The sequence below is a fragment of the Enhydra lutris genome, unplaced genomic scaffold (genome assembly GCF_002288905.1).
Source record: "Enhydra lutris kenyoni isolate GAN:26980312 unplaced genomic scaffold, ASM228890v2 scaffoldscaffold14, whole genome shotgun sequence".
Taxonomy (NCBI): domain Eukaryota; kingdom Metazoa; phylum Chordata; class Mammalia; order Carnivora; family Mustelidae; genus Enhydra; species Enhydra lutris.
The window spans coordinates 17506684-17533746 of NW_019154098.1; the positions used below are offsets into that span (position 1 = coordinate 17506684).

At 46.4% G+C, this 27063-nt stretch overlaps 1 protein-coding gene and 1 non-coding gene across 5 annotated transcripts in view; one reads left to right on the plus strand and one right to left on the minus strand.

Annotated features, from left to right (window-relative positions):
* The first annotated feature begins 4448 nt into the window (after positions 1-4448).
* TRNAM-CAU lies at positions 4449-4521 on the plus strand. Its single transcript has one exon. It is a non-coding gene; the product is annotated as a tRNA-Met (tRNA).
* A 6826-nt stretch (positions 4522-11347) lies between these two features.
* Positions 11348-27063, minus strand: part of LOC111146719 (TBC1 domain family member 31) — a 69823-nt gene continuing 54107 nt past the window's right edge. For 2 of the 4 annotated variants that reach the window (XM_022502389.1, XM_022502392.1), the window contains 5 exons: positions 22533-22673; positions 20786-20977; positions 18882-19020; positions 13395-13490; positions 11348-11684 (listed from right to left, as the gene is read on the minus strand). In XM_022502389.1, coding sequence (XP_022358097.1) covers positions 11551-11684; positions 13395-13490; positions 18882-19020; positions 20786-20977; positions 22533-22673 — 702 coding nt within the window. In that variant the 3' untranslated portion in view covers positions 11348-11550. The remainder of the gene's footprint in view (positions 11685-13394; positions 13491-18881; positions 19021-20785; positions 20978-22532; positions 22674-27063) is intronic. The other 2 variants (XM_022502391.1, XM_022502390.1) reach the window with 2 other exon arrangements.

Consider the following 27063-nt stretch of genomic DNA (forward strand, 5'->3'; position numbering starts at 1 on the left):
TAGGTCATGATCCCAGGGTCCTGGGATCGAGCCCCACATTGGGCTCTCTCCTTGGTGGGGAGCCTGCTTCCTCCTCTCTCTCTACCTGCCTCTCTGCCTACTTGTGATCTCTGTCTGTCAAATGAATAAAAATCTTAAAAAAAAAAAAAAAAAGAATCAAGAATCAAACCTAGTGGCCAGGGCTGTCTCTTGCAAAGAGGCGACCTCTCTCTGCCTTACAGACTAGCTTTTAAGGGCAAAGGCCATGTGGTTGGGCCTGGCCACGCACAGGTGGCCAATGAGATTGTAACACACAGAGAAAGCTGCACAGTCATGCTAGGTCACACATAAGTGACCAACTGAATTACAATTTACCCTATCGCAGATATTTGAGCCAGCCTATCACCTTGGTCAGAATTGGCGCCCAAAAGGCCCCCCAAAGGGCAGGGCCCATACTCCTTGGTAGCTAGGGAGACAGTATGCGCCCCCACTGACTGGATACCTCCACCTGGCCTGACCCATCCTTGTATTTGGGCTTTGTTACCTATGACTGGTTTCCGGGACTTGTTTTTAAGTTCCCTGAGAGGGGGGTGGGGGCAGGGCAGGGTCAGTTTAAGTTTTCCGGCATAAACAACAAAATCACTGTTTGACCCGATCAAGCTGCTCTGGCTCAATAGGCCCTCACAGGGGTGACGGCTTAGCTGAAGAACGGCAAGGAAGAGATCCCTGTCCCAAACAAGGTGCTTGACGGTGGAAAAGGCAGGCCCAGCCTCGCCCGTCCAAAGGGCCGACAGGTGGAAAGGGCTTGTCTGGGGCTCCCCAGAGCTGACATCGCTTGAGGCCCTGTGGGTCCTCTGCCATCATCACTCACCACCAGCCAGGCCGCCGGTCTGCGTCTGCGACCCTGGTGGGTAGGTGACACTGACCACCCCTTACTCCAGACGCAGTCCGGACACAGGCAGTCAAGGGTTCCCTCGCTCCCTGCACGGGATCCAAGAGCGGGGGTGGGGGGGCGTGGGGAGTGGGGGTGGGTGTTGGGCTCCAGCCCGGGTTCTGCTGGCGCGTCAGCCTCATGGAGGCAGGGAGGAAGCAGGTTGGGCATCCCAGCTCGGACTCGCTCAGAAAAGTCTTTGAAAACTCGTGGCACACGTGTTTAAAACATGAAGATATTTTATTTAGTGGAATATGGGCCCGCTCCTCCCTCCGACCCCGGACCGCCGCCCCTGTGGTCCGCTCCCATAAGTTGGTTTGGACGCCGATGATGCGGTCCCCCGGGTGGGGGCCCAGCGCGCGGTCGTGGCGCAGTGTCCCGAGCCTGACCAGATGGCCGCGCCCCTCCCTCCCCGCGTCCGCTCCCCTTCCCCCCGCCCTTGTTCCCGGGCTGCGGGCCCAGGGAAACTCTAGAACCAAACGGACGGGCCCGCCTTCCAGCGTCAGGACAAACCCACCAGCCCGGGTGACGGCGGGGACCGCTGGGCAAAGCGCTCCCTGGCGGCCGTGGGTAGACCATGCGGGAGCCCAACGCAGGGCTGCCCCTCGCTTTCTCTTCTCCCTCCTTCCCTTTCTCTTCACCTTTTCTTCTCCCTCTCCTTCATCTTCACCCTCCCCTCCTCACTCTCCTCCGCCTTCCTTTCCTCTGGTCCCTTCTCCCCGTTTCCTCCCCTCTGCTTCCTTCCTTCTCCCCCTTTCCTTGTTCCTGCAGTTTTGGGTCTTTTAGGTTAATTGATTCAACATTTTAAATAGGGAGTAGATGAACATTGTTCAAATATCTTATTTTCAACTACTCAAAGGTATACTGTGAAAAGTCTTCATCCCGGAAGAACATCCGACAAATCCCCAAACTGAGGGTCAGTCTATAAAATATCTGACCATCCTCCTCAAAGCTGTCAAGGTCATTGAAAACAAGGCAAGTCTGAGAAACTAACCCAGCCAGGAGCAGCCTAAGGAGGAGGCATGGGAGGATCCCATTAAACGTGGGATCCTGCAAGGGATCCTGGAACAGAAAAAGGACCTTTGGGGAAAATTAGGGAAATCTGAATCAGGAGGGACTTCAGGCAATACTATATTAGCACTGGTTCATTAATTGTAGCCAACATACCCCCCTAATGTCGGGTGTTAGTAAAAGGGGAAACTGGGAGTGGTCTTTATGGGAGCTCTACTATCTACGATTTCTCTGTAAATCTAAAACTGCTAACGTAATAGTTCACTTTTTTGAAAGTCTTCATCCCATCCTTGCCTTCAACCATGCAGTTTCCACCTCCCCCAGCACGTATTAATCATTGATCTTGGTTGTCTGTGCGTCCTTTCAAAGATTTAACGTGCAAACACTAGCAACTATGAACACTCTTGCCCCCCTTCATACAGTAATGGCAGCGCACCCCACACCCGGTTCTGCCCTTGCTTTCTTCACTCGTTTCATATCAGGCACGGAGCCTCCCCTGTTCTTGTTTTCATTCTGGATGGACCCTCATTCCTCTGGCCACTTCCCTGTTCATGGACGTGGGCGCTTTCCAAGATTTTGCAGTTCTAACACGACTTGAGGGCGTAACCCTGGAGGGGCGAGTTTGTCCGTTGGCCTTCGGGGACGGGGACGCAGGAGAGAGTCATTTGTAACTGTGGTCGACGGGGACCCCATAAAGTTTCCTATGAGTGTGTGTGTGTTGGGGGCTTCCCTCTCTGTCCCCTCTGCCCCATCCTTCGCCGTCCTGCACCCGCGGGCTGTCCTGGGGCCCCAGCGACCGCACCTGGAGCATAGCCCCTGTGAGGTACCCCCCACCCCCGCCTCCCCGGGAGAGTGGGTGGGAGGACTGCGTGATCGTGGGGCTTCCACTGGGGACGGTGAGGGTGGGGGAAACTCCCCCAGGATTGCCTGCTCCACCCCGCGACTCCTCCTAAGGAGACTTGAAGGTGCCCTTAGGAGTTGTCCCCCACCCCCTCCCCCCATCTGGTCACCCCAGCCCCACCTGCCCAGGAGCTCGCTCTGTCTTTCCCCCTGTGGGTCGCGCTGACCTCCCACTCCAGGGGTCTTTCTCCAGTATAGAGATCTGTCACCCACCCCACCTCTGACTTTCTCCCCACCAACTCCCAGGAGTTCTGGTGCCCGCTCTGAAGATGATAATGGCATTTTCCCTCCTCACACTCATGGCCATTCGTTCCCTTCCACAACCCACCGTAGCTCCCCAGTTCTGGGTGATTTAAACAACTCCTCCCGCAACATTTTATAACGACAAATCTCAGGAAAATAGAAAACGTTGAAAGACTTGTGCAGTGCGCGCCAGTGTGCCCCCGCGCCTGGATCGACGTGAACATCTCAGGGCTCGCTGTCCTCGAGGCCCGCGGGCCAGCAAACTGCTCGCTTCTCAAAAGCACCCGAAGCTTGGCAACCGTCGGGACACTCCTCCAAAGCCCTTCTGCAAGCCTGTCGCTGGCTGGAGTTCACTCTTAATTTACGTTTTTGAAGGTAAAATTGACATACAGAGAAATACACAGATGTTAAGTGAGCCGTGATGTGGCTGATTTTAGATGGTACGTGGGAGAGTATTTTCTAGTTTAATAGTAATGTGTTTATTTTCACCTGTGTGTTGAAAACAAACCAACCCACCCATTTTCCATGCATGGTAGTGACATCGTTTCCCTTAACAATGAAGGTAGTTAATGAGCTGATGTAAAGGACTGGGGATCGGGGTAAGGATGGTGGCGGGGGTGGGGGGGGCTTCCAAGGTGCTGAGGCTGTTTCCCGAGCTGCGGTCGCATCGGAGTGGCCTCGGCCGGCGAGCTTCCCGCCGCCGGCAAACCTGGGGCGCCGGGAGGGGCGGGGCCCCGGCTGGATCCCGGGTCGGCGGTGGGGCCAGAAAGGCGTGCGTGTGTGCTTGCCTGGATGTGTGTGTTTTTCTTTCTTTCTTCTCTTTCTTCCTTTCTTCCTTCCTTCCTTTCTTCCTTCCTTCCTTTCTTTTCTCTTCCTTTCTTTTTCTTTTCTCTCTCCCTCCTTTTTTTTTTTTTTTTTTTTTAATGTGTGTGTTTTCAAATCATTATGCACCTGCGCCTCCACTCCAACCCTTGGAGGCTGGGGATGTCCCTGTGAACACCCAGCACAGGGCCGGGAATACAGTAGGTGCCCAGTGAGTGTTTCTCGAGATTCCGAGTATGCAAACGCTTTGAACGCACTATTTAAAAAATAAGACAGTATAGAAGCAGGAAGAATCCCAAATCTCCGTGTCCTCTCTACTCAGCCCAGTGGGGTGTCCTCTCTACTCAGCCCAGTGGGGTCAAGCAAACCCCAGTGTTTGCTGACTGACAGTCCAGCAAGCAGAGGAAGACTCGAGAGCCGGCTGGAAGTGGTCTGCGCCCGCGTTGGCGCTCGCGTTCGGGAACTCAGAGCACAGAAATGAAACCGCAGTTTCTCGTCTGAGCATGCGCACCGGGCGCCAGCACTAGCTTCATTATCCTCCGGCGGAAACACAGAAGTAGGTGCCTCGTTAGCGCAGTAGGTAGCGCGTCAGTCTCATAATCTGAAGGTCGTGAGTTCGATCCTCACACGGGGCACAATACTTTTGTTGGCTCTAAGTCTCCACTCCAGCCAGAACGACCGATTTTATTTGCCCGCGGGTGCACAGGGAGACCCCGGAGTCCGCGCTTTTCCGCAGACGGGTCTCCGGTGCGACGCTGGGCTCGCCTCGCCTGCCACAAAAACCGGTCCTCGCACGCTGTCAAGTCTCCCTTCTCTGTTTCGGGCCCGGGACTGAGGACTGGAAGGAAGGCCGAGGCACGACGACAGGGGGACACACGCGGCACACTGGCCGCCACCCCGTAAGCCGCTGGCAAAGAACCGCAGCTTACCCAGCGCGCAGTACCCCTGCCACCCCGCCGTCCCGGGTCGCTCCGCCCTGGCCCCGGAGGCCGGGCCGTCGCGGGCGGCCAGGCGGCGGAGGGCACTGAGCACCACGGGGCAGCGTGGGCCTGCGGCGCTGGGAGGCGGCGGGACCCGAGGGGGCAGGAGAGGGGGTGGGGAGCGCTCCTAGCAGGGCTGCCGACGGCTGCCGGCGGGGCGGGAACCGGGGGCCCTGCTGCCACTGCGGCCGAAGCAGGTGCACCGGCCACGCCGGTGGTCCCCGACGGTTCCTGCACGGCAAACCCGATGGCGATGTGCTGGCTGTGATCGCCCCTTCATCCTGCAGCCTTCAGATGCGGCACTAATCTCTGCAATTCCCCCGACGGGTGCGAGAGTACTTCCACGGTCCTGATAGGGAGCACCTTCCAGAGGCTCTCCCGGCCTTCTTTTTGCCATAAGGCCCCTTACCCAACGCATCGTGGTGCCAGCGCGGAGATCCTGCCGTTTGTCAGCCAGGTTGGGCCTGATGATGGTTCAGGTACTCGGAAAACAACCACAGCCGGCTTCACGGCCCCCTGCCTCCGCTGTGACTCCAGCTGGGCCCCAAACCGCACCACCTGCCACCGTTACCCCTGACTTCGGGGGACACGGGAGTTAGTGTCGATTTGGAGCCAGTGTCTCGGAGTCCCTGGAAGGGCTGGGTCCAGTCCCTCAGGTGAATGGCAACAGGTCCCTTTGGGAAGACTTGGGGGTTATTTATAGCATAATACGTGGCACTCGCTGTTGCAGGATCCTTCCTGGGGCGGGGGTGTGGGGGAGCAGGGGGACCTGGCCTTGGCTTGGATCAGGAGGCTTTGGATCTGGAAATAAGTTTAGGTCTGGAAAGGGCGACAGGCAGGCTCTCCATTGTGGTGACTCAAGGCAGGTTTTCAGCCACCAGATCCGAAGATTTCCTGTTACCTGCACCAAGCCACATTTTAGGAGAGGCCAACTGCTTCGTTCTTAGGGACCACATAATCCATGACCAACAGCCCCCAACCCCCACTACTACTGCTTCTCCTCTGCCCACGACTCCGAATGGTTTGTCTTTGGTAGCAGATCGCTACGGAACCCCCTCAACTCCCCTGAAATCAGGGAGCCTGTCAGCAGAGGCATCTGGCACTGTCTCACCCACAGAACCACCACCGAGCTTTTCAAGTTGGCAGATCTCTTCTGCACTCGGTCCTTCTGGAAGGGAGCATCTTCCAGAGCCCATGAGCGACAAGTTCCTACGTGATCCACCCACGCCTGCGTTCCTACCTTCCTAAGCCTCTGGATACCTTCATCTACGTCATGCCAGACAACCTTTGGCGTCTGAACCCGATTATAAAGACACCCACACTGCGTCCACATTTCTGTGTCAGCAGGGTAAACTGAGAGCAGCAGTGACCCACGGGGCTCCTGGAGCCCTTCCGCCGGGTGCAGGATGCCAAACTGGCAGTAGGGGGCGCCGGAGGACGGCCCAGGAGGAAGGAATGGGCCGTCTCTTCCTCCTTCCCAAGGTGCTGTTTTGCTCCTCTGGCTCCTGCTTCCCTGTGGGTCAGCGGGAGTGTGTGGGGACAGCCAGTGCTACTGCCCCAGCTGTGTGTCCAGAGTGCACAGTCTCGTAGTGACTTCACGGTCTCTGCAGATGGCCGCGTTGTCACAACCCTCCCATCACAGACAGGGAACATTCCAGGTCAGATGCCGGTGGCAACACTCCACCCGCTCTGGGCTCCTGCCTTCCAGCCTTGTTTTGCCCCCCCTGGGGCCCCCAGGGCGGTTTCCCAGTGCAGAGCCACCCTGACCACACTCAGGGGCGGGCTGAGCTGCCTCCCCATGCCCTCCCACCCCGCAGCCTTGGATTGTCTGTGCCCGGGGCCACAGACTAACTCTGGCCTGGGCAATCCATAGAACTTCTCCCACCAGGGCTAAACCTGAGCCTTGCGGAGGGAGGGGCCTCCTTTCCCAGTCTATCCTTTCCTCTCCCTCCCTCCCAGGGACCCTGTAGAACACTCGACATCTTTAACTTCCTCTCCTATCACAGTTTAGTAACTCACCTAGTACCTGAAGCTTTTCCTGTTCGAACTGCCATGTGGTTTGTCTCCTGGCTGGATCTAGACCTGAACCCCAGCAGCTGTGCCGAGTGCACCCCTACTGGCAAATGAAGCCATTGGTGGCGCTTGTTGTCACCACTGCTGCCATACTGGTCAATACGGAATCACTGTGGAAAGGCCTTTAGCAAATGCTCAACTCTTGCTCAAATTCAGAGAATTCATACTGGAGAAAAACCATATGAATGTAATAAATCTGAAAAGGCCTTAAACGAAGTTAATAATTTATTCAACACCACTGAATTCATACTGGACAGAAACTCTGAAGTGTAGCCAATGTGGAGAGTCCAGCTGAAGCCCCAAATTTATCCAACATGGATCACTTCATACTAGAGAGAAACCTTATGGATGTAATAAATATGAAAAGGCCTTTAGGAACCGCTCTGCTTTAACAAGCTCAAGGGAGTACTTGAGAGAAACTTCTAGAAGATAACTGGAGTGGGAAGAAATTTTAGCTAAGCTCAACCTTTCTTCAAGTCCCAGATAATTTAGATTATAAAGACATTGGGGTTAAGTTGAAGATAGTCAAGAAGCAGGCAGAGAGCATCAGAATTGTAGTTCAGGTATTACATGTGACGGCACCTGAAAATGCCCAATATCTGAAATCTGTGACGGCAGTGACGTGATCAAGATTGTTCCTGGGAGAACTAGAGTCAGAGGAGACTGAAGGAATTCACAGGAAGAGCTTCATCTGGTTGGAGTATGTGTAACTGCCACTGGGTAAATGGAAACTTTTATTTTATTTTATTTTTAAAGATTTTATTTATTTGACAGAGATCACAAGTAGGCAGAGAGGTAGGTGGGGTGGGGGTGGGGCATGGGAAGGAGGCTCCCCGCTGAGCTGAGAGCCCAATAGGGGGCTCAATCCCAGGACCCTGAGATCATGACCTGAGCCGAAGGCAGAGGCTTTAACCCACTGAGCCACTCAGGCGCCCCAAATGGAAACTCTTAAAAAATGAAATACTAGAGAATCGATTCCATTTACTATAGCACCAAGAACCATAAGATACCTGGGAATAAACCTAACCAAAGAGGTAAAGGATCTGTACTCAAGGAACTACAGAACACTCATGAAAGAAATTGAAGAAGACATAAAAAGATGGAAGACCATTCCATGCTCTTGGATCAGAAGAATAAACATTGTTAAAATGTCTATACTGCCTAGAGCCATCTATACTTTCAATGCCATTCCGATCAAAATTTTCACCGGTATTTTTCAAAGAGCTGGAGCAAATAATCCAGAAATTTGTATGGAACCAGAAGAGACCCCGAATCGCTAAGGAAATGTTGAAAAACAAAAATAAAACTGGGGGCAACACATTACCTGATTTCAAGCTTTACTACAAAGCTGTGATCATCAAGACAGCATGGTACTGGCATAAAAACAGAACACATAGACCCGTGGAACAGAGTAGAGAGCCCAGATATGGACCCTCAACTCTATGGTCAATTAATCTTTGACAAAACAGGAAAAAATATACAGTGGAAAAAAGACAGTCTTTTCAATAAATGGTTCTGGGAAAATTGGGCAGCTATATGTAGAAGAATGAAACTCAACAATTCTCTTACACTGTACACAAAGATAAACTCAAAATGAATAAAAGACCTCAACGTGAGACAGGAATCCATCAGAATCCTAGAGGAGAACACAGGCAATAATCTCTTCGATATCAGCCACAGCAACTTCTTTCAAGATATGTCTCCAAAGGCAAAGGAAACAAAAGTGAAAATAAACTTTTGGGACTTCATCAAGATCAAAAGCTTCTGCACGGCAAAGGAAACAGTCAAGAAAACAAAGAGGCAACCCACGGAATGGGAGAAGATATTTGCAAATGACAGTACAGACAAAAGGTTGATATCCAGGATCTATAAAGAACTCCTCAAACTCAACACACACAAAACAATCATATCAAAAAATGGGCAGAAGATATGAACAGACACTTCTCCAATGAAGACATATAAATGGCTATCAGACGCATGAAAAAATGTTCATCATCACTAGCCATCAGGGAGATTCAGATTGAAACCACATTGAGATACCACCTTACACCAGTTAGAATGGCCAAAATTAGCGAGACAGGAAACAACATGTGTTGGAGGGGATGTGGAGAAAGGGGAACCCTCTTGCACTGTTGGTGGGAATGCAAGTTGGTGCAGCCACTTTGGAGAACAGTGTGGAGATTCCTCAAGAAATTACAAATAGAGCTTCCCTATGACCCTGCAATTGCACTACTGGGTATTTACCCCAAAGATACAGATGGAGTGAAAAGAAGGGCCATCTGTACCCCAATGTTTATAGCAGCAAAAGCCACGGTCGCCAAACTGTGGAAAGAACCAAGATGCCCTTCAACGGACGAATGGATAAGGAAGATGTGGTCCATAGACACTCTGGAGTATTATGCCTCCATCAGAAAGGATGAATACCCAACTTTTGTATCAACATGGACGGGACTGGAAGAGATTATGCTGAGTGAAATAAGTCAAGCAGAGAGAGTCAATTATCATATGGTTTCACTTATTTGTGGAGCATAACAAATAGCATGGAGGACATGGGGAGATGGAGAGGAGAAGGGAGTTGAGGGAAATTGGAAGGGGAGGCGAACCATGAGAGACTATGGACTCTGAAAAACAACCTGAGGGGTTTGAAGGGTTGGGGGGTGGGAGGTTGGGGGAACCTGGTGGTGGGTATTAGAGAGGGCTCGGATTGCATGGAGCACTGGGTGTGGTGCAAAAACAAGGAATACTGTTATGCTGAAAAAAAAAATAAGATTTTATTTATTTGACAGAGATCACGAGTAGGCAGAGAGGTAGGTGGGGTGGGGGTGGGGCGTGGGAAGGAGGCCCTCCGCTGAGCTGAGAGCCCAATAGGGGGCTCAATCCCAGGACCCTGAGATCATGACCTGAGCCGAAGGCAGAGGCTTTAACCCACTGAGTCACCCAGGCGCCCCAAATGGAAACTCTTAAAAAATGAAATACTGCGGGGCAGCAGGGAGCCTGCTTCCCCCTCTCTCTCTGCCTGCCTGTCTGCTTACTTGTGATCTCTCTATGTCAAATAAATAAAAAAAATCTTAAAAAAAAAAAGAGAGAAATACTGCAACACCATGAAAGAGGTGTGTGTATTTGCAAAACCAGGCTGAGTAGGTATGTATCCTGGTAAAAAGGGGACCTGAGGTAGAGGTGAAAATCTGGCTTTATGAAGCTGATTCTGGCTGGCAGGATCAGGATATTTTAGAATTCCAGTCCTTTCAAGTGAGCAAGCAATTTCAAGTTCACCCAGCTTTCCATTCTACCCTATACATTTTATATCCTGTGATTTGCTGTTGCCATACAGGCACCAGCGTGGCCCATGAAGGCCTGTTTGCAGCTGCCCGAAAATGGACAGAAAAGTAGGCTGAAGAAAGTGCTCTTGGGAAACCAATGCCTTGCATTAGGACTTTGCCTGCTGGACAAGAGAGCATTTTGCTTACTGCGAGTATTTGGTTTGCTATAGGATTACGCTTAAAAAAAAAAAAAAAAAGATTATGCTTTATGACCGCAGACACAAGAATTACTTCTATATATTATTGCATGCTCTACGTCAAGTACAGTACTAGAATTTTACATTCTAACTTAATCCCCACATCAGGTCCCTGAGCTATTTCTACTCTCCTTTTAGAAATGGGATCAGGGAAGGTTCTGGAAATAATTACCCAAGATGATCAAGTTCTGAGGAGCCCTGCTGTGGAGCCAGGGCTGTGTGGAGAAGCAGAGACAGAGACGGCAATGTTCTGAGCACAGAGGGCTCACTGGGGAAGAGGAGACCCGGCTGCTGGGTGACAGAGGGGCTCCGGGCACACAGTGGGGCTCTAGATGTCCTGCTGACTTCTCTCTCACTTTTGGCTGCACAGTTGTTGAGATGATTTCCTGTCTTTGTTTCTCTATTTACCTTTTTTTTTTTTTAAGATTTTATTTATTTATTTGACAGACAGAGATCACAAGTAGGCAGAGAGACAAGCAGAGAGAGAGGAGGAAGCAGGCTCCCCACTGAGCGAAGAGCCTGATACGGGGCTCAATCCCAGGACCCTGAGATCATGACCCGAGCCGAAGGCAGAGGCTTTAACCCACTGAGCCACCCAGGCGCCCCCATTTACCTTTAAAATAAACCCTCGTCAACTCAAGTCAGAGGTTTATGCGGGTCCTTGCAAACTAAGAGAGTCTAACACAAGCTTTAATAGCTTCAAACAAATTTTTCTTAAAGATTTTATTTATTTAAGAGAGAGAGAGAGAGCATGAGAAGGGGGACAGTCAGAGGGAGAAGCAGACTCCCCACTGAGCAGGGATCCCACATAAGGGACTCGATCCCGGGACTCCTGGATCACAACCTGAGCCGAAGGCAGACACTTAACCAACTGAGCCACCCAGGCGCCCCTAAGAGCTTAAAACATTTTATTAAGAAAAGTACAAGAAACCATTTACAAGCCAAAAGCATCAGAATGAAATAGTACACATAATTTTTATAAACACATTTTTTCCTATACAAAAAGTTGCCCTCTGTAGGGATATAAAATAAATAATCTAAAAATCAGTGTCACTGATTGCAAAATAGGTATCTCTCCGACTCTCTCAAGCCGTCTACGTGGCCAAAACGTGAGGTGTCTGACATCTGCTGCGGGCCTGGGCGGTGAGTCTCTGGCGAAGAGTTCTTACTCTCTCCATAAGATCCCGCTCCGTGGTGTCCCACTGTATTCTTCTTTGATTTAAAGAAACTTCAAAAAAAGAGTAAAATTAATAGTTTAATTTTCCAATGTTAGATACAGCATTTATTTTGAAGGTAAATATGTTGCCAAAACCCAATAATGAAATGAATATTTGAAAAGTCAAACATCTTGAATGAAAAAGCCTAACATCTTGTTTCCTACATTGTTCCAGTTACAAAGCCAAATACTTATTTGTCGAATTGAATGAAGCCTATCAGAGAACTTACTTGCTTTTGGTTATGTAGCGCTTGTTTTTAAATTTGGGGGATATAGATAATTGTTTAAATCAGGAACAAATCTTGTCCAAGAGAGGATGAAAGAGTTCTTTGCAACACTCAGTTTCCTCACTAGAATACTTAAAGATAGTGAGAAAAAGCACTCCAAGTCGCCAAAATTGATATTTAGAAAAGTACACCAAGACTACTTTCCCAATGACTAAATAAAAATAAATAAATCAAATGGTTTTCATAGTGGCCAACAGAGGGAGAGTCCAATTAAAATATTACAATGTGTCCAAGTGCAACAGCCATTTCATACTGAGTTTGAGGGGCTAGTAAACACTGGAATCTGGAAAAAAAAGGACCTTAAAAATACAATTCTTTCAAACTTAGTTACATATTCAAACAGCTCCAATTTCTGAAAACTGTATTTTCCTCCACAGGAATCCCACTTTTGTGTTTCGTTTTGCTGCTAAATACCTAAGCTTACCAAGTATCTTGACTTGATTTTCTAATTTAGAATTATCTAACTAAAAATTTAAGTTCTGACATGTCAGAATAAAGAACAGCTGAAAGTCCCGTGTATTTTCATTCAACTTATGCATGACTTTTGGTTTAATTCCTATTGTGACACAGAATCTATAGATACATATAGAGCATGAGTCAGCAAAAATTTACAACACTGCAATCTCACAAGTTGTTACTAGGTATATTTCTTATAAAGCCTGTGTTCAGAGGACACTGTATAAGACTGTTCTTCTAAAGGAACTCAAAAGATCTCGTTAAATTCTGTTTCTTCTATATGATAGTTTTGTTGAAAATGTTCCTTGTCCCCTCCCCCATTTTAAAAAGAAATACTTTATTGGGAAAACCGTCAGCTCCTTTATGGGCTACAGCTGTGACTCTATTTCTGTATCAGGTTTCCACCCTGTCCCCTGCAAACATAAAAACTTGCAGGGAAGCAAGGGGAGGGGATCAAATGTCGTCCAATCAGCATGAAGCTGTTTGGTCTTGGGCGGGTCCCCCGCTAGTGGCCGCAGCAGTCCATCACAGCGCCCCCCCACCCCCAGCAAACCCCTGTCTTCAGTGGCTCCTGGAAAGAGCCCAGTCCAGAAGAACATTCAGAAAATTCAAATACACAATAGCTTTGAAAACTAATGCTCAGATTTTTCTTTCCACAAGGTTGTAAAACCTAGTTGTGAATATCATTACTTTAGCTAGTGACAGACTTGTGTAGGCACCTACAACTAGTATTAGAGAAAGGAAATCGCATCAGTGCCATCCATCTGGCAAATTTTCTCTACTTGGTTTCGGTCTGATCCAGTTTTTTTCACCAGCTGGAAGAGCTGAGAACCCTGCTGTCTCCGTTTCAGGATTTCCATTACCTACACCCTGGGGAAATGGCATCAGAATGGCGCAAACACGATTCAAGCCACAGTCTTGCTTAAATGAAGGCGAAATTGGAAATGAGAGAAGAAATTGTGCTTGCTTATCAACTCACTGCATGTTGAAGAATCCATTTCCAAAATGTCATTTAGCTGTGAGGTTCGAGGCAGACAGCTGGAGGCGACCTGTCCATTTTGGTCCCTGGACGCTGCTGTTGCAACAGGGAGGAGATACAGAAGAGGTTTTGGAGAGAGTGGAGAGCCTTTCTGAATTCTAAATGGTCCCCAGGAAATGACAACTGCCAAGGATGAAAAGTCCCCAACTTCTATTCTGGGAAGAGTGCTGTCCCCATTCTATGGGCAGGGCAAGGGCAGTTATGAGCTAAAGTTTTGGTGATATATTTTAAAAACACCTTTAGCTAAAACAAAGAGCCAACAAACAAACCACTCAAAAACAGAGATGTTAGGATAGAGATCCCAAATGTTTCTTGGACAAGATTATGAGAACTCCCCAGGGCCCACCCCTGGCAGCTACCATCGGGCGGGGCCTCATGGCGCCAACAGAGAGCACGGGAGAACCAGTGAGAGGCAGGCTGCTCCTGCAGACTTCCAGAACAGCGAGCAGAGCAGGGTGCCTCCCCTGTCTGCCTCCCCCTGTCCCATGATCACTCTCATCTCTGAAGTTTTACTGGCCCCTCGGCTATGTTTTCACCATTCCCCAACTCCCATGGCTTTTCAATGAAGACACCCAGGTCCTTTTATTATTTTTCAGCCCAACTAGAGTCATGACTGTCCCTTTCTACTCCCATCACAGGGTCCGAGCCTCCAGGAGCCAGGCCCAGACTGAGTTACACTGACTTATTAAGATGCCTTTTACCTGGTCTCAAGGGCTGCAGCTAATGGTTTTAAATCACAGTTTTAGCTCAATGAATCATTAAGACTGTTTGGGGCTGATTACCAAATGACTAATTTGAACGGGTGTGAGGAAATGGGATGCGAGTCATCGTCAAACATCTGAAGGGCAGTCCTGTGGCAGAGGTAGTACATGTAATCTGCGTTTGCTCCAAAGAACTGTTTCTAATGAGGGAGTTAAAAAAAAAAAAAAAGCTATATTCAATTTTACGTTACGAGACAGAGCTTGTAAATAAAATACTGGCAGAAATGGAATCAGGTAGTGAGCTCGCCAGCCCCGAACATTCCGGCAGAAGCTGGATAACCGGCATTCACTACACACACAGCTGATACTGGTTCTCCAGATCTTTCCACATCTGAGACCTCACTGTCCCTTGTCTCTCATCTGTCCCCCAAAAGCCATCCTGCCCCTGGCTGTTTACTTCCTCTTCCAGAAGGGCCATGGTGTGAACATCACTTCTGTTCTAGCACGGAATGGTTCCCTCTGCCAACAGCTGTGTTTCAAATACTGGCTGAGCAGAAAAATTTAAAAACAAAAATCCAGCTTCCTAGTTCCTATCCTAGATCTGCCAATTAATTCACTGTTGGTGAGGTCCTTAAAAGGGTTTTTTAGGGGCACCTGGGTGGCTCAGTCGTTAAGCGTCTGCCTTCGGCTCAGGTCGTGATCCCAGGATTCTGGGATCGAGCCCCGCATCAGGCTCCCGGCTTGGTGGGAAGCCTGCTTCTCCCTCTCTCACTCCCCCTGCTTGTGTTCCCTCTCTCGCTGTGTCTCTCTGTCAAATAAATAAATACAATATTTAAAAAAAAAAAATGGTTTTTAAAAAAAATCTGCAATTTACAAAAAAAATAAATAAATGCTAATAGTAACACATTTGAACACATTAAGAATAAAGCAAAAACTCGAAGTTTCTTTCCTGTACTTTTTGTACTGCAACTTATTCTTATTAATGTAATGTATTTTAAAGCCCCAAAGGTGATTCTTATTAGTTTAAATCAGTATTTATTTGCTGAATTTGTATTAAGAGTACAATTTTTAAAAGGTACAAAAGGTACAAACAAAAATTCTTCCGTTCTAACCCCAAGCACCGAGTTCTTTACCCAGGAGGTGAGCCCAACAGTAGAGTTTCCAGGTCATTCTGCTGGGTAGCCAGGTCGGCAGACAGGATGTGGCCCACTTCCTGAGCCTGGCACTGAAGGTCCCTATCCTCTGTCTTCTCCAGTGACATCTCTAAGTATCCTGTACATGAGCTCTCTCCAGCTGGTCTAACAATCCCCATGGCGGGCAACTTTCTGCCATTGATTAATCACATCTAACAAGTTCTGTCCTGTATGAGCAGGGCTCATGGAAGCTGTGGCCGGGGAACCCACAAGAATCATAAAGGAAAATTCTGTGTGTCTATGTGCATGTGTATGTGCATATTTCTGGGAAGAGTCTCAGAGAGGCCCACAAACCATCAATGGCTAGAAAATGGTGCACTGGAACAAAATTAAAGACTACCTGGTCTATAATGTTGTCATTTTACAAATGAGGAAACTGAAGACCAGTCACCAATTCTGAATAAATCCATGACTCTGGCCAACTTTACTTAAACGCCTGTGTTCATTTACCATAAGGCTGGAACTAGGACTCAGGGCTCCTGCCACCTAGTCTGGGATCCCACACCACACCGTGAAATCCTCCCTCTGAAGTGTGCTCCCCGTTGCTCCAAGCCTGTCCTTTTTTTTTTTTTTTTTTTAAAGATCCAGTAATTAGAAACCTGGTCCCCACCTGGTAACAGCCATGTACTCATGTCTTCTTTTAAAGTAACAGTTTCATTGAGATAGAACCCACATGCCATAAAATTCACTCCTCAAAGTGTACGGTTCAGTGTTCTTAGTGTGTTCAGAGTTGCACGACCATCACCACTAACTCTAGAACATTTCCGTCACCCCAGACTCGCCATCAGTAGTCACCCTCCCAACCCTGTGAGACTGCTAACCTACTTTCTGTGTCTACGGATTTGCCTCTTCTACACATTCCATACGAATAACATCACAGGATACGTGTCCTTTGATGTCTGGCTCCTTTGACTTAGTACAGAGATTTCAAAGTTCCTCCAATTTCCAGCATAAATAAGTACTTAATTCCTTCTTATTACCGACTAAGTTTTCACCGTGTGGATCTGTGTTGGTCCATTCCTCGTCTGATGGCTCTCCAGGCTGTTTACACTTCCCGGCTATTATGGTAGCGACGCTGCGACTTTCCTGAACGGGTTTTTGTACAGACGTGTTTCCCATCTCCCAGGTACGCAACTGCCGGGTCACATGACCACTTCGTGGTTGACCTTCTGAGAACCTGCCGGACTATTTCCCAAAGTGGCTGCCACTTCGCACAACCTGCAGCACCGTCCCCATTTCTCTTGGACCCTCGTCAACACTCGCTGTGTTCGATTAGTCACGCTAGGATCTCATTCTGTCTTTGTATTTTTGCATTTTTTTTCCTCATGTGGTTTTGGTTTGTATGGCTCTAGTGACTGATGAGGTTAAGCGTCTTTTCGTGTGTGTACTGTGGCCATTTGTACCTTCGTTGGAGAACGGTATATTCAAATCCTTTGCCCATTTAAAACTGTGCTAATATCATTTTATAGGACATGGCTATTCAGCTACAATTTAAGTTTAGGGACCATGGATTTTAGCGGTAGCAAGGGCCATTCACACTGTCCAGAAGATCCTGTTTTCTAGAAAATAGTAAGAATTTCCTCCTCACTGGTAATAAAAATTTGACACTAAGCAAAATTTTTATTTTTTAAAAAGATTTATTTGGGGGAGAGCATGAGTGTGGGGAGGGCAGAGGGAGACGGAGAATCTCAGGCAGACTCCCCACTGAGCACAGAGCCCACTGCGGGGCTGGATCCCGGCACCCCGAGATCACCACCTGGGCCGAAATCAAGAATCAGACACTTAACCGACTGAGTTACCCAGGTGCCCCGCTGCCATTTAAAAAATTTTAAATAAATGACCTGTCCCTGGCACACTCTTACGTGTTTCCTACTTCCTGGTGCTTCCATTCTAGGCCCTGAGGCACAAACAAATGGCGAGCGCCTCCAATCAAACATCAAAATGCTGTTTTCCTAATTACAGCTGATTATCTCCCAGTATTAAGAGCGAACGACTGATTTCACTTATACACCCTGATCAAGAAAGTGACAAATCCGTAGCCGTTTGCCTTTTGAAAAATGGATGATTATTAGCCAAATTATCTCTCATTGGTGAAATTTAGGAAAGTTATAAAAACAGGCAGCACGGTGGGAAGACCCAGCGGGAAGATGACTGAAGACAGAAGGGGAAACTTCTGCTGCAGTTTCCTCCTTTTTCCTATTTCTAAAGCCACAGCTTCCCTAACAGCCTCAAGCATCGGTTCTGTCTAGAGGAGGGGGAGTGTGAGAGGGTCCCGGGCAGGCAGCAGCTCCTCTGCTTACTGCCTCTTGTGAGCCACTGGGAAATATTTGCTTTGTGCAAAGAGAGAAATTCCCCTCCCTCCTTCCCCGGGGGCGGGGAGCTGTCCGGGACCCAAATCTAGAGCCCGAGAGCTAATGACGAGTTTCAGAAGTACGCATAATTCAATGCCGAGGCGTCTAACCTACGTTTCAACTTTTCAAATGTGTGACCTACAGAAGCCAGGCACACAGCGACATTATTCACAGACGCCCAGAAGTGGACACAGCCTCAGCGCTCATCAGCTGATGACGGATGGATAAATTTCAGAGTGGAAGGTCTCTGAGCGGACCACTGGCCATCGGATGGATGACACGCTGATGCGCGGACGAGCCTCAGAATGTCGAGCCACGAGAAAGAAGTCGGACACAAAAGACCAGAGGATGTGATTCCATTTATACGACGTTTCCTGAACTGACAAATCTATAGTGACAGGACGTTGATCCGAGGTGGCCAGGGGCTGGGGAGCGGGGAGGGGAAATGGGGAGTGACTGCAAATGCATAGAGGGTTTCTTCTGGGCACTAAAACCGTTCTAGAATTGATTACAGTGATGGTTGCACAATTCCGTGAATATATATGTATTTTTACATATGGCAACTTAATACCATAAAATCATATGGCATGTGAATTATTTATCAGTAAGACTGTTACTAAAAAAAGGTTAATCCGTATGCAGTAAAAAAAAAAAAAAAAAAAAGACTGGAATGATGCAAAATGTAGTAAAATAAAAATTCATTGTAACTGCATTTGATTAAAGATTCTAAGTAATTTAGGTTTTCACAGTTGATGCCGCTGCAAGGCCGGCACCAAAACCTGACAGTTAGAGTGACTCTGCTTACGCTACTTTGCTACGCTGTTGTTTTGAGGACCAGCTGTTAGCGAAGCACACATTTTTACCAAAAGAAACCAGAAGCGCTTTGGGAGCAAATCATATTCTCATAGATTAAGGAGGTTAACCAGGACCATGGAACCAGGGAATAAAACAGAACTACACAGCGTGGGTGAGAGTTTTCTTGATCAGAGTTTTTTAAAACAAACATGCAAACAAACAAACAAAAAACAAGTCCCAGCAACCAATGAAAGGGCGACCAGTGGTCACCTTTTAGCTGAGCATTGACGTGAATGACGGACGCTTGGGGATTTACTTGTAACAGCAGAGCACACTGAGTGACGGGTCTGTGACAGCACGAAGAGAAAGGCACTCACGGACACTCACCTTTCCTGTACGCATGTCCGGCATGTTCTAAAGCATCATTTATCTCTTTCTGTAGAAAGCACTTTCTGGATGCATCTGCGAGAGCTGAAGCTTTCTTTTCTGATTTCAAATGAAAGTCTTTTTCTTTAGCTTCCTCCCACTAAATGCAATAAATGAAAGAAAAGAAAAATCACCTAAAAGTTGGGGTCATGGCGGTTCCAACAGCGGAATAAGCCCCGTCTGTCTTCTCTACCCCACTTCCTTTGGGATTCCCACGGCATGCAGGATCTGTCTGGTTTTAGGGTAATCTGAGTGCCTGCCTTGGACCTCGAGGGTAGAGGCACTTCTCACGTGCCACCCAGGAGGACGTCAGCAGACCACACGGCACACAGACAGGAGTCCACTGTCTTTGAAATAACAAGTACTTTCAATACATGTCAGATCTTGCGGGATTAAGCTCTTTTTAAAATACATGACAACTGTCTTATTTAATTTGAACCTATCCCTTAAGAAAATCTGCCCAGCTCCAGTACACATGCTGACTACAGGGACATCAAGGAATTTCTATGAACCCCAACTTTCTTTTTCCTAAAGTGAGAAAGTGATTATCTTGAAATTGGCCCATGGGTAACAAAAATAATGCAGTTAAGATATCCTACAACTCCTGAAGTTCGTCAAGGTGTTCTATGCTACAACTCTTGCATCCAAACACACATGTAATTTTTATGTTATAAAAATGCTAATGCATGAAATAACAAAGCTTTAAAGAATCGTTAGGGCCAGGAAGGACCACAGAAATCCAGTACTTTCCTGTTACTGAGGAGGAGAGAGTCTGAATGATTTCAAGACCACACAGTAGTCAAGCTTTAGAACCCGGGACAGCAGATACAAAGAAGCACCTCTGTGTACCAGGAAAAGCCCCTCACAGAGATTCTGAGCCCACTCACAAATACACCATTTCACCCCACGTCCAGCAACACCTGACATGGCACAGTCCAGGGCCAATGTCAGGAATCCTTGAAGATGTGGGCCTCCACCATGACTTTCCTGGGGAGCCTCAGCGGACATCGCCCCCACTGCTCCCTGTCCTTGACTCAAAGTGTGATCAGACAGGGCCACGTGTCCTTTAGCTGGGGTAGCAGGGTAATGAATAGAAGAGTGACCCGAAGGAAATACATTATAAAAAGCTTTCGGAAGAGACATCACGACAGAGCAGCGTGAAGAGGAGGGAACTAGGCACAGTTCTCTCGTTCCTGATCTCTCCCTAGTTCTTCTGTGTCCTCAGGGAAGTCTGTGTGTCTATGACAAGATCTGCAGCGTATGAGCACCAGAGACGCTCACGGGGAGGGGACATCTGTGTGACGGGACATAAACTCTTAGTTGGCTCCTCAAATCCTTTCGTTCTTCTTTAGGAAAAGAATTCTAATTTTTGTCATTTGATTATGTAAACTTTCAAAAAAAATTTTTTTTAAATATTTTATTTATTGGGGCGCCTGGGTGGCTCAGTGGGTTAAGCTGCTGCCTTCGGCTCAGGTCATGATCTCGGGGTCCTGGGATCAAGTCCCGCGTCGGGTTCTCTGCTCAGCAGGGAGCCTGCTTCCCTCTCTCTCTCTCTGCCTGCCTCTCTGCCTCCTTGTGATCTCTGCCTTTCAAATAAAGAAATAAATAAAATCTTTAAAAAAAAAAATTTTATTTATTTACTTGACGGAGAGAGATCACAAGGAGGCAGAGAGGCAGGCAGAGAGAGAGAGGAAGAAGAAGGCTCCCTGCTGAGCAGAGAGCCCGACGTAGGACTCGATCCCAGGACCCTGGGAGCATGACCTGAGCCGAAGGCAGAGGCTTTAACCCACTGAGCCACCCAGGCGCCCCTAAACTTTCAAAATTTAAATGAGGAGTAACAAAAAAATGTGTGACACTATTCTTACCTTTCTAGCTTCCTCCCCCATCATCGCGTCTAATACTTCTGTTTCGGTCCTTCTGTTTTCCCGAAGGAGTCTGGCCACTTCCCGGTAACACTCGTGGCGCTGCAGATCGTCACATCTTTGTTTACGTAGAGCCTCAATTCGCCAGTCGGCATTCAGACACGCTTGTTCAGCTTCTGCCAAATTTTCAATTAACTAAGAAATATTTGCAAATTTCAGAAACAAGGTCAGACTCTATATAAAATACAGTATATCTGTTCAATGCATCCACATGTCTAGGGTGGTTTTTTGTTTTTGTTTTTTTTCTCTTTAAGATTTATTTATTTATTGGAGAGAGAGAGAAAGAAAGAGCTCACGGCAGGAGGGGCAGAGGGAGAGAGAATCTTAAGCAGACTTGGAGTGGAGCCCGGGCCAGGGCTTGATCTCATGACCAAGAGATCAGGACCTGAGCTGAAACCAAGAGTCGACCTTTAACTGACTGAGCCACCCAAGCGCCCCCAGGGTAGCTGTTTGTAACCCTGGTTGCACATTAGAATCACCTCACAGTGTTTAAAACAAACTGTGGTGTCCAGGACCAAACACAAATGAATATATCAATCCCTGGGGTGGCAGGATATTGGAACTTTTTTTTTGAAGATTTATTTATTTGACACAGAGAGAGGGAGAACAAGCAGGGGGAGAAGTAGGCAGAGGGAGAGGGAGAAGGAGACTCCCCACTGAGCAGGGAGCCCGATGCGGGGCTCGATCCCAGAACCCTGGAATCGTAACCTCGGCCAAAGGCGGATGCTTAACCCACTGAGCCACCCAGGCACCCCAAGGATATTGGAACTTTCACAAAGGTAGTTCTAAGGCATACATTGTCAAGGATGGGAATTTCGAGGCTAAGCAATGAGTGAGATTAAACAATCTCCATCTTTCAACCTTGTGAAAAGGAGTCAGAAGAGCTCGTTCTTACAGACTGGACGAAAGCCTTCAAGGAAAAATAAATGGTAGGCTCTGGGGGGACCCCCTAAGGGACTGCTGTTGAACAGAAGGGAGGGAGATCTTACACTATTCCTGGCTTTTGGACCAGGGCCAGGCCTGGCTGCAGACCCAGTTAGCATTTTGCTAACTGGGTAACAGAGCAAGTTCTTTCCTGAAGCTCCCACATTCTGTTTCAATTCACTTAAGCCAGCGTTTCTGAAAGGGTGCTCCGCAGATACTCTAGAAAGTAAGTTTGGGAAATTTTCTTAAAGAGTCACAATGTACCATATCCTCAAATGTGGCAGGGAAAAAAACCTAACTTTAAACAGCACTTCCAACACTTACTCGCCATTCCCCTTTTCACTGAGTAATAGTTATTAATATTCTACAGAATATACTTTGGAAATGCTGGCTTATATACCCGGCGAAGACCTGATGTTTTGCAACTAATCTGCTCAGGGACAATTTCTGAGACAGAACACAGTAGGTCAGTACCTCTAAAGTTACCATTTCCCTTGTATTTTCTCCTAAGTTTTTAAATTCTCAGAGAGTATAAAAGATACATGTGATGTGAGTAACCTCTAAAACTAATGTGAGATTCTAGGAACTGTGATCACTGAAGCAAAGCAATCAATTAATGCAGGTTTTAAGTTTCATCTTGAATTTCTTCTTTTAAAAGGATGACAGAAGCAGAGGGGCAGGGCAGGGGAAAAGAAATGCTTCATAAAAGGATGACAGATGGAAATGTCCCCCTCTCTCTATATACTAAATTTCCCACTATTTTTACCTTTTGAGTTTTTTGGTTCTGAGTTTGATCTGTTTCTATCAGTTTATGAAACATGTGTTCTTCAAGATCCACTTTTCGTCTAAAGGCATCTGTATTTTCTCTCATTTCTTTTGCAACAGCTTCCTGATTTCTAGTAAGATTCTGTTAAAAAAAAAATCAATTGTAAAAGAAAAAATCACAAATCTCTCTAATAATGCTAGAACACAAAATGGCACTTTTTTTCCCTAGAATACTAGCACACAAATAAAAAACTGTCATCTGATTTTCAAAGTAAAAAGGAAACAGCAGTGACGTCACTGAAAACACAAGAAAGGACCCCTGAAAATTCTCTCATCCAAAAAAGTATTGAGAACATGGCATGACCAACTTTTTCAGAACTCTGGAAATTCACTAAAGGCTTGTAGCAATTTGGGGAGCATTTACTCATAAAAATGGCTGAATCTTGGTAAGAAGAGTAATCCTTAGGGCATTTTTAACTTGCACTATCGCAAGTTTCACCCCACCCCTAAACTCTTCATTAGGCTTGAAAACCAGTAGCCTGGCAGCCAATGGGAGGGGGGAAAATGGAGTTGGAAAAGTAGAAAACTCCCATTCCCAGATGATTGTCACTACTTGACCTATGTGGTCGTTCTGAAAGAACCCATTCCCAAGGCTGTCTTTATTTATCCTCAGAACTCACTCCTTTGAACAGCCTTTTCCCTGGGGACATTTGCTGAAAAACATCAGAGCAAACTCTTGAGTATCTTGGCTGCCTGAGGCAGCGGACCACAGGGCAAACCACAAGTTAATCAAAAGGCTTTATAGGAAAAGTTGGAGAATTAGATGTCTTCAGGGGACTTTGAAAAGCTCTGATAGATTCCTGGAACCCTGAAAGTCTATGTGCATGTGTAAGGCTGTGCACTTAGCAAGGGCTATGTGAATGCTCAGATCCGAGAAGGTCCTGAGTGTCCAGTCTGGTGAACTGAGGTTCTGCACGGTCAGGAGGCCAAGTGTAAGACAGAGCTGTAAACTACAGAGCTAAGTGCTAAAGCCATGCCCCAACGTAATGCACACAGAGCCCACTGCCCAAGACTAGAAGCTTACTGGTTCAAGGCAAGTATGGAAATCTCTGTCTGGTTACGACTTTAATTTAGTTCCACAAATTAATCTTTACAGAATTAATTCAGACAAGCCACTAAGTAAAGAGACAAGAAAACCCTGAGGAAGGGGGAGAATCTGATTTTCAGAACTGCCACACTTCACTATTTAAATATCTAGTTTTCAACAAAAAATTACACAAGATATTAAAAAACAAAAGTATGGCTCTACATACTCTGAGTAGACATTAACCACATGTTCTCCAAAGAAGATACAAGAATAGCCAATAAACATATGAAAGCATCACCAGGTGGACTAGCACCATTAACCATTAGAAAAAAAGCAAATCAAAACTACAAGATACCACTTCACGCTCAGTTGTAATGGCGATAATCAAAAGGACAGATTATAACAATTGTTCACAAGGATGTGGAGATATTAGAACTCTACGCTCCTAGGTACAAATCTAAGAAAACTGAAAATATATGTTCAAACAAAAAGTTGTACATGAATGTTCCCAGCAGTACAACTCATCAGAGCCAAAAGGTGGAAACACCCCAAATATCTACCAATGGATATTTGGATAAACAAAATGTGGTCTTACCCTTACAATGGAATATTATTCAGCCACAAAAAGGAAGGAAGTACTCGCTCATACCGCTACAGGGATAAACCTTGAACACACGATGCTATGTGAGAGACACCAGGCACAAAAAACTATACATTGTATGATTTCATTTAAACGAAATGTCAGAATAGGCAAATCCATCAAGACAGTATATAAGTGGTTGCCAGGGTCAGGGCACTGGGGATGGGAGTGCTAATGAGTACAGTGGTTGAGGAGAAGGAGAGCAAACAGTATTCATGAAAATTTAAGTTAAAAAAGCAAAATATCAATTGTGTGTACTAAGTAATCTCACTTATCCTTATTAATGATATTAGTAGTTCCTTCTCGATTTAGGGATTGATTTCTACTTTTCTCATGATCTACTGGTAACATAATTACCTTCATAGTGAAAAATAAAAACGTTTTCCAATTATATGCAGAGAAGATACACATATGAAGAAGCTTATTGCCACAAACTGTAAACCACTTAAACATCCAACAATAGAAAACAACGTTTAAGTAAGTTACGGTTCATCAATATCTATTACGAATGACAACTACCAAGATATGTAGTCATTTACAAAAAGGATTTAAGTAAAAAAGAAAAGCAGAATATAGAATTTTAGCTACTCCATAAAGAGGTGCACATTCCAACAAAAAGATTAGCCCCTGACCAGCTCTAAACCCCTGGAATCCCCTGCCTGATAAGAGTGTCTCGGTAGGCCCGGGCCCTTGGGCTCTGCCAGGTAGTTCGTGCTAATCACGTGACTTCTGGTAGGAGCCGCAGGACGCACCGTATCAGCCTGACCTCTCAGGGCAAGTAACTACTGTGCACCCTGCATGCCTGCGGGACTGACGCCCGATAAAACCCTGGATGCTGAGACTCGAGTGAGCCTGCCTGTTGGCAAAACTCTCCATGCGCTGTTGTACATCTCTCCTGGCAAAATCAGGCGCCGTTTGACTCCACTGGGAGAGGACAAGGGGAAGCTTGTGCTGGTCTCTCCTGGGTTCTGCCCTATGTGCCTTTTACCTTTGCTGAGGAGTTCTGTTGTTGCTGTTTGAGTAATCTCTACACCCATCATGGGGCTCAAATTCATGAGAGATGAAGAGAGATCAAGAGTCACAGGCTCCACTGACTGAGCCAGCCGGGCGCCCCCTACCTTCCCTGAGTTTACTCTGTATCCCTTCGATGTAATAAACCATAACCATGAGTGCAACAGCTTTTCCTGAGCTCTGTGAGTCCTTCTAGCAAATCACTGGACCAGAGGGTAGTCTTGGGGCCTCCTGTCAGTGACATACAGACATTAACTCATTTAATCGTCACAGTCTTGGCAAGGGTGGTCCTAGGCCAAGGAGAAGGAACATGTGCCTGAAAGAGAGACGGAGACAGAGGCCAAAACTGGACTTGAGGAAACAGGGTTCCAGGAGATGAAGGGGATGGAATCTGGATCAGAGGTTAGTAGGTGCTTATTTGTTTGTGCTTCATTTTATTCTTTTGTTAAAAAAATTTTTATTCAAATTAGATATATATGGACTATTGGGCATATGTTTCCAATAGAGGTGATCACAGTATTCTCTGTTTTTTGGGATATAATTTGTTTACAAATAGATGCAGTTAATCAAACTGATGTTGAGAGCTAAGTTTGGCAGATAAAGTATTAATCACTAAAACTGATGGAAAAGCCAGGAGTTGCACATCTGAATCTAACGGACCTGATAATGTTCAGGAATTTATAAGTTAGTTTTGTTAAGCAGGCTTGGTCTTCTCTAACCTGTGTGCTTAATAAATACTTTCCTCAGAAGAGGGCAAAAATGATAACGATCCACAGAAAGAAACTCGGCATTGCTTCTGGGGCACTCCTGCCCAAAGCACGTAAGCTGAATCTCACTGTGAGGAAACAACAGACAAATGCTGACTGAGGAACACTACAAAACACCTGGCTGGATTCTTCAAAAATATCAATGTTATAAAATACAATGACAGACTCAGGAGTGGTGCCAACATAAAGGAGACTAAAGAGACATGACAACTGAGAAAACGATTATCTGAGATTTTCTTTTGCTCTAAAGGACAGTTTTACCACAACTGGTAACATCTGAATAAGGCTTGTACATTGGATAACAATAATGTGCTCATTTCATGATTTTGATCATTGTTCTGTGGTCATGTGATAAGGATTCCTCGGTTTTAGGAAATATATGCTGAAGCATTTAGGGGGAAAGGGGCATCAGGTTTGCAACTTTCTCTTAAAAAGTTCAGAAAAAAAAAATGTATCTACATGTGTCCAGGTACATACAGAGACAGAGAAGGTTAATGCCAATTTACCAACATGCTAATACCTGAGAAACTGAGAGAAACCTATTTGAAAATTCTTAGTATTTTTCTTGCAAATTTTCTGTTGATTCTGACGCCATGCCCCATTGGTGCCACCACCTACCTCCACCAAAGAAAAGACAGTAAAAAGTAATCTTAGGTTTGGTCCAAATGAATTGAATCTAATTCAAAATCACAGGAGACTGAGCCGCAGTGTAAGTCCCTGGCTCAGTTCTAGAAGTAGTTCAGTGTGGAACTTAAAAAGTGTTGCAGATATGAATGGATGCCATAGGTTTTAAATCTTATTTAATGTAAGTAACAATCATATGTTACCTGTTACATACTTGCAGTTATCACTAATTTCGAAGTCTCACTTTAAAAGAGGGCTGAAGGAAGTGAAAACTTATGGTTTCAATGTTAAATAAATGAAGAACAAAATGCTTTTTCCAAATAATAAATATTTATATTAACAAAATTCCTTTTTCCAGCATCGTGGAAGCTAAATTATATATTCTAAGTAGGTCCTTGATAAT